Source organism: Patagioenas fasciata, chromosome 12 (assembly GCF_037038585.1).
Source record: "Patagioenas fasciata isolate bPatFas1 chromosome 12, bPatFas1.hap1, whole genome shotgun sequence".
Classification (NCBI taxonomy): Eukaryota; Metazoa; Chordata; class Aves; order Columbiformes; family Columbidae; genus Patagioenas; species Patagioenas fasciata.
Genome location: NC_092531.1, coordinates 25268003 through 25282678, shown reverse-complemented (window position 1 = coordinate 25282678; position 14676 = coordinate 25268003). Strand labels below are relative to the sequence as shown.

The window sequence follows — 14676 nt, the reverse complement described above, 5'->3', positions numbered from 1 at the left end:
TGAAACAAACCTCCTGATAGTGAACTAATGGGATTTTTGTAGTTATATGTTGTTGTTATTGAGTTCCTGTAGTGAAAAGCACTCATTCATTCAGCTTTACTGCAGTTCAATATCACAAACAGGACGTGGCAGTTTGGTGTAACACCAGATTTTCTATCACATAAAACAGGAGAACCTCACTAATCTTGTCCGGCCAAGTCAGAGAAGACTCACTACCTTTTCATTAAAGTGCGGAGTAGCAAACGCTGCCCAACCAGACCTACTCTATACCAGCTGTAACGTATCCTAAGTGCTGTAAAAATGAACGTGGGGCCAAAATAATCCTGCCCATAACACAAAGCTCACTGCTCTCTGCTTCACTAAATGGCAACTTCAGCCTACTTGGTTTCTTCTGAGAATCCAGAGTTAATTTACTTATTATCAGATGGTTGATGCAATCAGAGCATGTGAAGTTTAAGCGGATAAAGTTCAATACGATGTTTCCTTGTTACCAATACTCACTGATATCAATACCTAAGAGTACTTCAAATTATTTTCTGAAAGGATGTGATAATTGCTTACCTATAGCGTACACTTGTGCAGCTAGAGAAGTCATTAGTTTTTGATGCCTAATGCTCAAACAATCCAGAGCACTGCCGTGCAGACTGGAGCACTCCAATGTCAATTCAGTTGTAACGCAGTGGCTTTTAAAAGAACAACAAAACCGTAACCAAAATCTAAATGGAGCCGTTGGGAGGAAGCACTGGAAACGGTGACGACTCCATCGTCCAAAACCTTTAGCTCGGAATCTGATTTTTATAGAAAATGTATTGACATAAACACTTGGTGAAATTCTACAATCTGTGATCTAGAAAACTGCTGTTTAATTACAATTGTTTTGCTTAGCATTAAGATCTGTTAATTGTGACGTTTATGGACATAATCCTGCTGAGTATTTCTTGGAAGCTCCTTCCTTCCCGTTCCTGTTGCTGGAGGGGAGTGTGGCAGTGAGAGAAGTCCTCAGGTTCTCAGGAAAGCAACACTGAATGCTTTCTTCTTGTTTTGTTGGTGTAGTCCGTAAAAAGCGGGTGGAAGGAGAGCGGCAATAGCCACAGCACGGAGGATGCAAGGCAAGATGGGGGCCACCAACAACCGCAGTCTCCGCGTTCACTGCTCAGAAGGGAAGGCACTGGAAAACCATTATAATGGGAGTTGCTTATTTCTGTTAATGCCACCTTTTAAACCTTGAGAATACAGCCTGTTCATTTTTAACTTTCATGGTTAATTTAATTTTTATGAGAAAGATTCATAGTGGGTTCGATTTTAGTGAAAAGAAGATGTTTTGCAATATCTGAAGCCAATATGAAGAATCTTAACTGTGTTGCTGAGCATAACATTTAGTGACGTTTACCCTTATTTTAGACACTTTTCGATATGTTACAATATGATCTTGTGTATGGATAAGGGATTCTCTGCTGAAAATAGCAATTTTAGGGCCAAGTTCTGCAATGCCTTATGTTTGTGAATGGTCCTTACTTGTCCGTGTGTAGTCCTGCTGAACTGACTCCTGCAATGGGGCGCTCCCGGGAGCACAACCGGTAATGCCAGCGTAGGTCTGCGGGATCTCTGAGCCTCTTTGGGCCTCCCCGCTGCAGCAGAACCCAGGGAAGCTGGAACAGCACCTTCTACCTTCCCGGGTCGCCACCCGTCCAGGTCCAAGTGCAGGATCACGCCCAGACCTACGAACATTGTCAAAGCCTCCTTGTTTACATCAACCCACATTAGGTGGATCATTTTGCGATGTTACACTGACACTTGTTACCCTTCCTCCACATTGTAAAGTAACATTAGTGCTGCCAATCCTGTAGACTTGGAATGTTTTGGAATTTTTCCTAGGCCAACAGGTTTTTGTTTGCTACTAGAATGCACAGTTTACAGCTATTAACCTTAGTCTAAACAAGTATTCTGAGCAATATTTGTTTTGCTTTGAGCCATGTGTTTGACTTGCTTTAGTTCTCGTATTTATGTACTTTTGTTAGCATTATAGAACTGTTCTCAGGACCTTTTAGATGAAGATTAATGAAATGGTTAAGCCAGGAGAGCAGCTATGCTACCAGGGAAAAACAAAACCATCAAAAGGGCAGTTGGGCCAGCTACATAAGTTATATTTGTAGGCTCCAGTTCAGGTTTGTCCCTGTACCACAAGGCACTTAGGTATTCACATCAGCACCGAGCTGAATAAGGGCAGATTTCAGCACACGCACAAATGCTTTGCTAAATCAGGGCCTTAACTCAGATGCTGGACAATAATCTTAACCCAGCGGAAAACGCTTGCGAAGCAGCAGCTAACCCCAGTTCTCAGCAGCATCAACGTTTTGGTAATAACTCAGTCTGATGCTTCATCTCGTGCATTTTACAGTCTAAACCTACTCTGCCATGGTTTTAGCGCTGCCAACAGCTGTCTGACTAACAGGGCTCCCTCTGGTTACACATACGGGCACTGGAAGGGCCAAGGGAGACCCGGGTCAGGCGTGTCACACATATCGATGCTTTCAGAAAGCTGCAGAAATGCACCGGGGGCTATCGCTGCTACCCTAGAAACGCCGGCCTCTCCTCCGAAAGCTCCATCAGGACAAGGGGATGGAGGGGATGAAGGTGATGGCCTCACCCCAGCGTCAGGCACCCGGGGGATCAGAAACACGGAGAGCACCAGGAGCCATCAGCACCTGCTTGGCATGTTTCCCCAGGCGATGTTTTAGTGATCAGAGCTGGGGTGCAAGCTAACAGGATGAACCCCCGCTCCGTGCCTTTTAGAATGGAAAGGAGTAGGTCAAAGTCACCACTCTTCCTGCTGGGTAATGGTTTTCACGCTGGAGTCCAAACTGAATAACATACACTTAAATCCCACTAAAACACTTTGCTAAAGCGGCTTGCTGAGCTGGGATCTAAAGCACAGTATCTATGGTTTACTTCTCTGGAGAGCTTCTCGTCTTTACAATTTCCACCTCTCCTTCCCTTCGTCAGAACAAGGCTAAAACCTTCACTTTGCAAGCAAAAAGCAAAACACATGGGGCAGTCTTGCCAAGATTTTCCCTGGATCTATGCGGGATTTGCTGGGAAAAACCTTGATACCCCATTTAAAAAATGACAGGTTCTGTAACACAGTCATAACTTTGCATGGGCTTAAGGAAACAGTCCTTAAAAACACGTGGATTACTGGGAGGTACTGGGTTTGCAGCATCAACTCTCATGGGTAGGAAGAACCCTCATCCTCAAAACCAAAAGACTGCAGTTGCTGCCCAACTTCAGTGGTTACAGAATCACACTGCCCCTGTTATAATCTTCTTTTCCTTTGATACAACCAAGGGAATACCAACTATCAATCAATTTTTAAGGCATTTTGAAGTTGTTTTTTTTTTCTTTGTTTTTTAAGGGTGGTATGTATATGTGTTTAAGGGAAACAAGTGCAATCCATTTCTAGTCTTAATTGCCATTTAAAGCCTTGGCATTTGCATGCAGCAGTTTTACAAGGATGGATTGGTCTGCCTGCTTCACAAAGTCTGCAGCACATCACCCTGCAGCGCTGCGCTCGGAGCCACACGGGTGCTCGCACAGCCAGGTGGCTCCGTCCACCTCAGCTCTGGTTTGCACCACGGACCAAGGCAGGGCTGGGAAAGGCCTCGGGGTCTCTCCATCCGTTCCTCTGCCCTGCTCTCTGCTCAGATGTGTTCCCTCAGGCACTCGAGAGCTCCATCTCACACACCAGCCCCACCAGACAGTGCCTGGAGCTGCGCAGCCCATGGTGGGCACCGGGAGGTCTGGCTCCTTCCAGCTGACATGAGAACCCCTAAACCTCCATCCTCTTCTCCAGGCAGCTGCTGCCAGCCCTGCTGGGGGCTCGGTGACCAGGGACACGTCTGTCCTGCCTCCCGTGTGCTCCACACAAGGGCTTGGTTGCCATCTGGCTTGAAGCATCACCAGTCGCACATTGCAATGGGTTAGAGATCTGTTTGATACAACACCACCATGTGATAGTGATGCTCAAAGCCAGATTTTCATATTAATATAGGATTATTTAGCTGGTTAAAAATCTCTGCAACTAACATGAAGGGGGCCAGGGCGTGACTACTTATTTTAAATGCTACTTTCAAGCAACATCGGGCATACTCAATGCTGAATGGGGAACAGGGACAGAAGAGTCCTTTTCTCTTAAGCGAACATCCAGGAGTACCTGTCTATTTTTGCACATTGCTTCTCGTGTTGACAGCTTCAGTTTGGTTTGTATTTTTTATACAGTTTTTTCACAGAAAAGCTCAACTTTGTGCGTGTCCTAACATATATGTGACTTGTAGCGTGCACTAGGACCATATGCGTACATGTATAACTCTAGATAAAATGATATTTCTGGAAGAAAAGTAATTGCATGCGCACACCGTGGTGCATATTACTCAAGAGGGAGGGAATTACCATGCTATGTACCAGTGACTCCCCAGCGTTGTGGTTTTTCTAAATAAATCATCATAAAGGATCTGGCTTTTGCAGTTTCTCATGGGTTTGTGCCTTGAATCAAGCTTCCCTGGATGCTTTCCCCTTGGTGGCTCTGGAAGCTTTCACTCGCCTGGATCATTTGCCAGGTGTCACCTCTGTTCCCCTCATGACATGCGCTGAGCTGGAGCTTTGTGAATGGTGGTTGGGTGCTCAGAACCACGTTTGGGAGCAGAGAAACCCAGATTTTCCTCCCAGGTTTAACAGACCTCCCAGATTTAAAGCAAGTTCATTTCACCTGTCCGTGCCTTGGCTTGCACACTCTAACATCGATCTAATACTTTCCTGCCTCCCAACTCAGCGAACGCTTGAGAAACTCTGAGATTCTCAGATGAAGACGCAGCAAGAGATGTACTTTTCTCTAAAGGAAATAAATGGGAAATTAGAATCTCCCATTTTCTGGATGTATCGCTATCTGAGATACTTTGGATGAGATTTCTGTCATGCATCTGGACATGTGCAAATACCGTGGCTTTCCACGGGCAGCTTTAGGGGTGACTGGGTACCAGCTCTTACCCCCTGCAATGTCGGTGTAGATCCACAAGTCCCTGTCCTTGGGCAGTTGTTAATATGGGCCATAAGAATCTGGCCCAGGCACCCAACCCCCTTCTGGGAACTTAACATGCGTTTGAAAATTATGTCCCATATCCCAAAACTAGACTGTATTACTTGTGTGTGTGTTGGTGGTGCTTTGTTTTGTTTTAAATATATGTCATCACTTCAAAAATAAGTACACAGTGCAAAGTGAAGAGAAAAGCAGGACCCTTATTCTGCAATGCCTAATATTTTCATTAGCTCTGGTTTCAAATTTCACAGCTCTGCAAAGATATAACAAAGGGAATGGAAGTTTGATGGTCATAAGCAGCGAGGAGTGCTCAGCAGCTGTGACAAAGCTTTGTCACAAGCCACAAGCGGTTCTGCCACCTGCCAAGAGCTGGAGTCCCTTCCAGCACCAGAGATTCACGGAGAAAGATTACTCCCACGATGAGAAAGACTGAAGGTTTAACAAAGACATGTATGACATTTACATAAAAATGCATTTGCTTCCATTTAGTAGACATTTTTCATTTAAATTAGAGAGTTATACTAACAACTTCTAGTTATTCCAATTTTGGAGCAATGAGAAAATCCAATTAAAAATATTATTTCCCTTCACTCTTCTGAAGCTTTTAGACTGACTCTGTAATTAAATGAACAAGTAGGAACAAGTTACTTTTAATACTTGTACAATGGAAAACACACTGTTTCCAAGGAGAGGGACATGATTCTGCACGCTCTGAAGTCAGGCAGGACTCACTCAGACCTGCACACAGCCAGTGCTGGGTGAAGCAGCAATAGTCAGGCAGGGCTCACTCAGACCTGCACACAGCCAGCGCTGGGTGAAGCAGCAATAGTCAGGCAGGACTCACTCAGACCTGCACACAGCCAGTGCTGGGTGAAGCAGCAATAGTCAGGCAGGGCTCACTCAGACCTGCACACAGCCAGCGCTGGGTGAAGCAGCAATAGTCAGGCAGGGCTCACTCAGACCTGCACCCAGCCAGCGCTGGGCGAAGCAGCAATAGTCAGGCAGGGCTCACTCAGACCTGCACACAGCCAGTGCTGGATGAAGCAGCAATAGTCAGGCAGGGCTCACTCAGACCTGCACACAGCCAGTGCTGGGCGAAGCAGCAATAGCCAGGCAGGGCTCACTCAGACCTGCACACAGCCAGTGCTGGGTGAAGCAGCAATAGCCAGGCAGGGCTCACTCAGACCTGCACACAGCCAGTGCTGGGCGAAGCAGCAATCCCCAGACACACCAGCTGAGTACCTGCTGCTCCTATGAAGGACTCACTGGGCTGTCTAGGTAGCTTGGAGATGGAATGAATCACCGCGAGAACATCCAAGAAGGACACCTGGGTGCTGGGGAGCAGACTTGCAAAAGGTTTTGCTTGTTGTTTTTTCACTGATGCACGGAGTCATTGTAGTCTCCAGCTATGCCACTCATCTCAATGTTGCAAAGGCCACGTGTGTACTCCATTGCCCTGGAGGTACAGGTCACGGCTCTGCTTACGAGTTACTGTCAGATCCTGCTGCTTTGAAACTGCTTGTTACTTGACAGTAATGATCCTATTGGGTCTCATTTTTCCATACGAGGGACTAATGGGGCCACCTAGTCTGGCCTCTTGTGTATCCGATATCTTTAAATTGCATGCCAGTACCCCGCCTATAATTTAATCAGGTCAAGTACTTGCATCGTTTAGAAAAAAGTTGACACTAGAACTGTGTTGCAGAGAATAAGTGATGTAATGGCACAAATGAACGAGGTATGAAATAGGCAGATGTTTCCAGGTGCTGAAAGTAAAATCTACAATACCTGCAACCGAGGAAGGGAAAAGCCTAACGTCTCTGTCTGCAAAGCTGGACTGGAGGGGTATCAGCTCAGAGTTGGTAATTGAGTTTACCTCTGGACACATGAGCAGTTTGGCACGCAAGGTATGCCAGAGGTACTAAAAGAAGCATTGGCACCAACCTTCTGGATCTTTTTCCGGATGTTCACACAGAGCACAATCATCCGCTCTGCTTGGAACTTAACAAAGGAGACCTCAGCAGGCTAATTTACTTGAAAGTGTTTAAACCAGTGCCAAGCTAATCAGCCCTCTGGATGACCCTCAAATCTCCTCCTCTGAATAAAGTTGCTCTGAAATTAAAGAGAAATGCATACCACAGTAAAACTCCAGTCCCAGCCCTGAGGAATCCAGCAGGGTACAAGCAGAGTTTGACCCCATCACCACGCAGGTTGGCAAGCAGCTTTAAGTGCCTTCCCCCAGCCCACGGCAGCGCCTGCAGCGGTCGGCCCTGTGCTGGTGGTACCTGAGCAGCCTGCAGTACCTGCAGGTCAGAAACGCTGCTGCCACGCTGAGCTGTAGCTGGAAATCCTCTCTTATCTGCCGCACAGGACACGAACAGCATTCCTGTGCTGGGAAGGAAAGCCCAAGCAAACGGCAAGCACTGCCCATCCCTGCCTGCGCCTTTTCACAAAACAGGGTTTAGTTCACTGGGTTTTAACAGGGAATGCACATGTACTGCATTGGAAACACCACAGTCACCCTCTATTAATTAAGAGCAACTTGCTGCAAAGGCAAATGATGACATTCCCCTCGGCAAGTTTTCCGAGGAGCTCTGAAACAAGTGCTGGCGTTCAGCGGGGTGCCCTGCACAGGGCAGCTCCCCGGTCTCCCGCGATGGCTTTGGGCTGGATAGTGCCGGCGGCTGCTTTGCCGGGGACAGAGAGAACAGCAGGTTTGGCTCCAGGAGCAAATGCGTCACAGGATGACAAACAAGTCACTTATGGTTAACTGAAGAGGGAGGGGAGGCAGGACTAGGCTGGGGCTGAATGCGTGGGCCTCGCTGTAAACACACTGGGATTTTTGCAAAGCTGAGAAATACATAAAGCACATAAATAAATACTTTTGGGATGATGCATCTTTATGTATTTCTCTAAAGCGGGCATTAATAGCTACCTCAGGTCACTGATCCTCAGAACATCCCCTCCAATGTCAACTTTGCACTTAAAAAACAAGCCTGCTTAGGAGGGGTGGCTGTCAACCACACTTCCCCTCTGACTGGTACAGGTGGCATTGCAATTTCTGGACCATCTTCAAATCATTAATAAATCAGTTTGCTGCATTTTGCCAGTTTTGGTGCAGACATTTACAAGTACTCGGACAGCAAGTGCTGCATGCATGCTTAACTCACTACAGTGGTGGAAACTGAGGCACGGATACATTCAATACTTTTTCCCTGTCTACCAAACAAAATGTTAGCAACAGAAGTCCCCTTGACATTTCCTGTAGCAGCTCCTGCAGAGCCTGATGCACCAGCCTGTCCAGGAGGATTTATCTCCTAGTCACGCATTTGCTTTGCGGTGGCACTCACTGGGGCTGCGGGGACACTTGTCCTTCCCCTCTGCTCTGTGCTGTGAGTCACCGAAGCCTTCGCTCACTGTCTGGGTGGGAGCGAGAGCAGCGTCACCCGGCACAGCAGAGCGGGGCAGGAGGTGACTCAGGCTGGAGCATCCAGGGCCAGGGCTGTCACGGCAACTGCGCTTTAACCACTGGGTTGCTTAGACCAGGTAGCCTTTAATTAATGGCATGATTCTTGCTCCTTCCTTTCTCCCACAGTCTAGTATTTACTGCACTCACTAGGCGAGCCATGGAGAGACTTCAAACGCCAGAGACTACAGCTGGTCCCAATGGCATGTGGGAAGAGGTCCTGAGCTTCCAGGAGCACTGATGAGGTGGGAATGGGTACAGCGCCTCAAGGAAGGGCAGTGCCATGGTGAGTGACACCAATCAGATCTGCCTAGAGCCTGTGTGTTCATCACCGAGAGACCCCAGATCCACTGGCAGCCTCTGACACCAGGAAAAGTTCAGAAAGTCCCCTCAGCATCAGAGCAAGGAAGTAAAAGACGTGCACCTGCTGCTCCCAAGCATTTTTATGCTGCTAGGGAAAGGGCTGCAGATCTACCAGCAGCAGCAAATGGTGCTGCATTGAGAATCTCCATTTGCCACTTCACTAAAAGCACTCAAGTTGATCTCTGCTGCACACAAATAAAACAGGTTTGAAATAAATGGTATTGCTAGTACATACAAGGTATGTAATAGGACACCAGAGAGTGAGACCAGCATCATCCCCCTAATTCCCTGGTGTCCACAGTGAGAAAGGACCTGCAATTGGGGGATACAACCACAGCTCTGCTCTTTCCAGACTTTACTGTTTGACTTCAAGGTTCAAAGCCTGAAATGCTTTTCCCTTAATGCTGATAGTATGAAAATCTTCTCCAGACACAGCCATTAATGTTGTTAATAATGTTATTATAGAAGAGTGACTGAATTACCAGTATGGCATAATGTTGTCCTCTGCTGAGAAATATGCTTCAGTGGAATCAGTTTTGGAAAAATAAATGAAATCCTAGTCTAATCCCCATAGGCTTCACCTTTGAAATGTCACTTCTGAATACACATTCTGCTTGATTTATTTATTTGTTTGCCAGATTTAGCATTCAACACCAGAAACCTGCCTTTGACAGAGCCAGCTCAGGAGCTGGTGACGAACAAACAGAACTACGGGATGGTAGAAAATGGACCTGGGGACACACTCCAAGTGAGGATGAGTAACGATACCTGCTGCTCCAGATGTACGTCAAAACCAACCATCATTAAGAGGTTTGGACAGTTAATCTTAAGATTTGCAATGCTGTTAGATTGAGTTATTCAAGGACGGAGAGTTATGAATCATAAAGAAGCTTTTAATAAGATGAGTCTAAGCCCTGCGCTGGAACAGCTCAGGTAGTGCTCTCACTGTAGCTTAATCACTCAGGTCAATTAAAAGCCACCAAACTGGCTCTGAAGGTTGCATGTGCGTTCGGAACAGCTGTTCGTGTTTCACACAGCCCGGCAGCCTCGGCTCAGCCGGAGGCCCCAGTGTCCCTGCAGAGCCCCAACATCTGGCAGAAGCGCAGTCACCATGGCAAAGGCGTTAGAAACCAAACCAGCAGCTTTGTCGGAGTTCGAAGCTACAGGTGAACGTCTGCCTTCGTTGCACCCAATGGACAAAGCCCAGGTGAAGAAAGATCTGCCTGAGAGAGCTTGGGTTTCTTGTTTCCACTTTCAGGTTTAACGTGAACACCAAACCAAAACATCAAGTCCTTTTAATAAAATTTTTAAAAAGTGTACAAGTTTATAAACAAAAGCTGAAAACTGCCAATTTTTCAGGGCACCGAAGCACTGGAGAATATAACGTGTATCCATCATGTGGATTACACAAAGGATTCAAAAATCAGGAACTGGAAAGTAGCATTTCCTTAATTTGAAGTTGTTATTTTTTAAACAGAAACATTTAAACTAATTCCAAAACACCCACTACTGAAAGAGCTTTCCAGCTCCGAGTTTGAAGCAAGTCTAGGAGCTGCAAACGCCATGGGTTTAAAAGGTCACTGCATAATCCAGCCTCAGTGATTAACATTTTCCTTTGTAGTTATGACTGTACTAAAATAATGATCCATATTCACAGGCCGATTAAGCGTGTCTACTCATTTCACTTCTGTAAATGAGGCTGGAGAACCATTGTATAACCCAGCCAGCTGAAGCACAGCTCACTACACTTTTTCCTTCAAGGAGGTTAATTTTCCCAGTTACGACAAAAAAACCCAGTTCTAGTTCAAAACTTTGCTTTTTCCTATTCAAAGCTGTGAAATAAGACTAATTTTAGTACCTAATTCAGAGCCAGCATCTCAGAGCTACTGCTGAACATTGTCCTTCTGCCTGCTAATTTTAAGGCTCTCATTATTGCCCCAGGCAGTGTACAATTGTTTACTGTAAGAGTTCCCACATTGTTTGAGCCATCTGTGCTAATATCCACCTAGATGAGCAAGGGCACTTGATAGGAGGTGAAAAACCCCGCAACTTCACAAAAATGATGCCCTCAGCGCCACTTGATATCCTGTCACGTCTTTCTGTGTGAAAGGCGATTTTAGCCGACTTCTCTTGAGTGTTCTCAGATTTGGTTTATTTCTGAGCACTGCCGTGGGCTGCTGACACGAACAGACCTCTCCCTCCACCACAAGAGCAACTAATATGCAATATTCTACTTGCCAAAAGTTCAGTCTTTGTTGCATATTTTGTACTCAACTTACCTTTCACACTCATCAGTCATATGAGTGAGCAGAAATACATCAATAGTATCAAATGCTACTTTTAATGAAGGAAAATTAACCTCTTACCCCAACAGACAATTAAAACAGTAATTAATGAAAGCAGATGGCAACTAGGTCACAACACCTAAGAAATGAATATATTCAGTGCTGCTTGTTTCTCAATTCATGCATTAAATAGTGGTGGTCACCTTGCCGAGTTTAATCTATGTGACTGAACACATGGAAGCGGGGCAAGGCTAAAAAGTCTAGAGCCGGCTCCTTTGCAGCGTCACGTTATCTCACACCGTGCTGCGGAAGAGAACAGAGGCAACAAAGAGGTCTGAGTATGATCCCACAACGCCATCCTCATCCCTCGGGATCCACGCAAAACGAGGACCAAACCACGCCAATAACCATTCTGGACTTGTTTGTTCCTTTCACAAAGGCATTGAAGTGGCACAGGCACAGCTTCACAGAGTGCCCGGCTCCAGAGGTCGGCTCTGACCCTACCCCCGAGACCTGCCCGAAGCCTCGGAGCTTTTGCTTCCAGCTCTGGAGCTGCAAAGTTAAGCTTCATGTTCTGTCCATGCAAGGTCAACACACGGCTCCTGACCGCTGTGTTCTGATGGATTCCTTCAGCACCCCTTCCACCTCCTCTTTCCTTTTCGAAGCAGCACGCTCTTCTAGAAGCAAGATACCAACCAATACTCAGAGTGAACAAAGGCGTCACTTAGTGGTGCTTTGTGTGATTGAGCTGCATTTTTTGATGGAGAAAAGCATCCTGGCAGCTGTAACCAGTGTAACACAGGCAGACCTCGAGGGGTTCATCTAATTTTACAAGAAAGTGAACCATGATAATTAATGAAACAGAGGTGCTAGGAATGCTCACCAAGAAACAGCAGAAGACTGATTCTGAGAAACTGAAGATGTCTTTTCATGTGATATGGAGTAGGGAAATTATTCAGAGTGGCTTGAAAGAATTGCTTAACAGGAGAGTAGATGCGAGGCAAGTTCCAGCAAACTTGCATGACTAGGAACAGTACAGGTGTTCACATAAAACGTTGGGGCTCTTTCAGGTCATCCCTCCATGGGCTCACTTGCCATCTCGAACATATGTGTTCAGCTGTTGTGAACAACAGGACAAGGGGGGTCTCGCACGCCGCTCTGTTCAGGTGAATTACCTGATGGCAGCAGCTCACTCTGCAGTTCTTCCACTCCATCGGGCCGGATGGCCAGCACTGGGGTTCATTTCAGGAAAATGAAGGTCCCTGGTGCCAAAGAATAAAGTGACAGATTGGAACAGTCTATTTTAGAAAAGAGCTGCCACATCTAGTTATTATCATACACAGATTCGCTGCACGGTAACAAATGGATGCTGAACTGAGCTTGGAAACTAAAGCCAAAAGTACACTGAGGGTTCCCGCCAGGAAAGAGAAGGAAAAACACTTCTCTGCATTAAATTGCAGGGAGCAAGTGTTCCTATTTTACTAATGTTCTCTGGTTTGCTCCCTTCATTTCCTTTCAAGATATCTTTTTAAGGACATGAGACACTAGCATAGCTGATCCAATGCATGACCAAATTTGAAACTCAAGGGAAGTAAAGATTAAGTGATGTAAACAGCAAGCAAATCAATCTCCTGCCACCATGCTGCACCTCAGCTCCACAGAAGAGAGGACTCACTATAGAAAGCTTTCACTCAAGAAATCCTGAATTAACCCACCAAGCAGACCATAGTATTTTCCTTGATCTCCTTTCTTTGACAGAAGAACCAGGCAATTTAATTATGAATTGTAATAGTGAGACTACTAATCATCTATTCCTTTCTGACTGATCATATTAATCATAGAATCATTTTGGTTGGAAGAGACGCTTAAGAACATTAAGTCCAACCATAATCCGTTGTTCCTATTTATTACTCTGTACCACTGTATATTTTACTGCTTATATTTGGGGCCATTGTTTCAGTGTAAGAAGCAATTTGATATACTCATGGGTGTTTGGGCATAAATCCAGCATTGTAATGCTGTGAGGTTATTATGACATTCCACAGGTCACCTGCCCACCAAAACACATTTGTGAGCAGATATAACTGAAAGGTATAGGGTAACCCTTTCTCATTTTTGTTTTTGCTTTTTAATTTTCAAGCAAAACAAGTCACATACTGCCACACGTTTCACCGGCCCAGAAAAACAAGCATGTCTGAGTTAAACCAGTACACTGAGCTATAACTTACTGGACTGCCAGCATCCCAACGCTTGCAGCAAAACTGCCATAAAGACTGTAACCCCGGCAGAGAGTCACAGCGCAAACCAGAAAGCTGTAATGCCTCATGCTGCTTTTCCACAGGCCACCTCCATCCCTTTATTAACTCATCATCTTGTGTTCTGACTTAATAAACTGCCGGGGTGCTCTGGGCTTGTTCAGAGGCTGCCGTCCCCCAGCACCTTTGCTATGTCACATTGTCAGAGACCAACTCAAGCCTGCTCAGAGTTTAACAGAAAGACCGTTATAAAACCCTGTGGGAGACCCAGAGCACAGCAGATGAACCACTCAGACGAGCTCAGAGACCTTCACCCTGCCACAGGAAAACCCTCTTCTACAAAGTTATGGTTTCCATGTTAAAACCATGAACTGTAGTCCAGAAACGGCACAACAGACAGAGCTACTGGAAGAAGCAGTCATATAAATTGAATTTAGAGGGTTTGTGATCAAACTCATATCATTACATTTCCTTCAGAATTGCAGTTCTGTTTTCTGCAGAAGCTGAAGCTGCGGTGCTGCCACATCGCTTGGAAACCTCGCGCCCGTCGCTGCACAGAGCGGGGGGAGCGGCTGAACATCCCTGCACAGCCCGGCTGGGCACCCCGAACCTGACCCACGAACACCTCCAGCAGCAGCTCCAGCCGGGACCGAGCTGCCGGTCGCCACTCGAGGGCAGCATTTCAGTAAAAAAACCACGGAAATAAAACCGAAGGAGACGGAACAGCCAAACTGTTTTAGCTCACCATGAAGATTTTGTTTGCCCGTTGATCTCAAAGCTTTCTGTATCTATATAAACAGGGTGGAAAAATGAGCAGAGCACTGAAGTGTAAGCAGTGAAGGAATAAGAGGTCAACACCAGATAAATAAGAGCTGTATATGTCTTAGTTACCAGAAGGCAGATGCACCCACACCTTGTGGAAACAATGCACTCTCCCCAGTGGAAACAATCTACCCGCGGGGACACGGAGTTGTCATTCAGATCAGCCAACTGTCTTCTACCAGATCACAGAAAGCTGTTGTACACTTGTGACTTCAGCTTTTAAGCTAAGGAACAGCACCCACAAACTGTCAGGATACAAAACAATAACCCCATCTGGTCCATAATCACCTTCTCACTTCCAATAATACTGGAAGCAGCAATTGCCACTATTCTTCTAAGGTAAATTCCTCATTGCCTAAAGTGAGGAGCCTGTAGTAAAAACTGCTGCTGGTTTAG

General features: G+C 46.0%; 1 protein-coding gene across 1 annotated transcript in view; it reads left to right on the top strand.

Annotated features, from left to right (window-relative positions):
• LOC136106759 (tropomodulin-2) overlaps positions 1 to 4507 on the top strand; it is a 30274-nt gene extending 25767 nt beyond the window's left edge. The window contains exon 10 of the mRNA XM_065847350.2: positions 1054 to 4507. Within this exon, the coding sequence (XP_065703422.1) occupies positions 1054 to 1088 (35 nt within the window). The 3' untranslated portion in view covers positions 1089 to 4507. The remainder of the gene's footprint in view (positions 1 to 1053) is intronic.
• The last annotated feature ends 10169 nt before the right edge of the window (positions 4508 to 14676 follow it).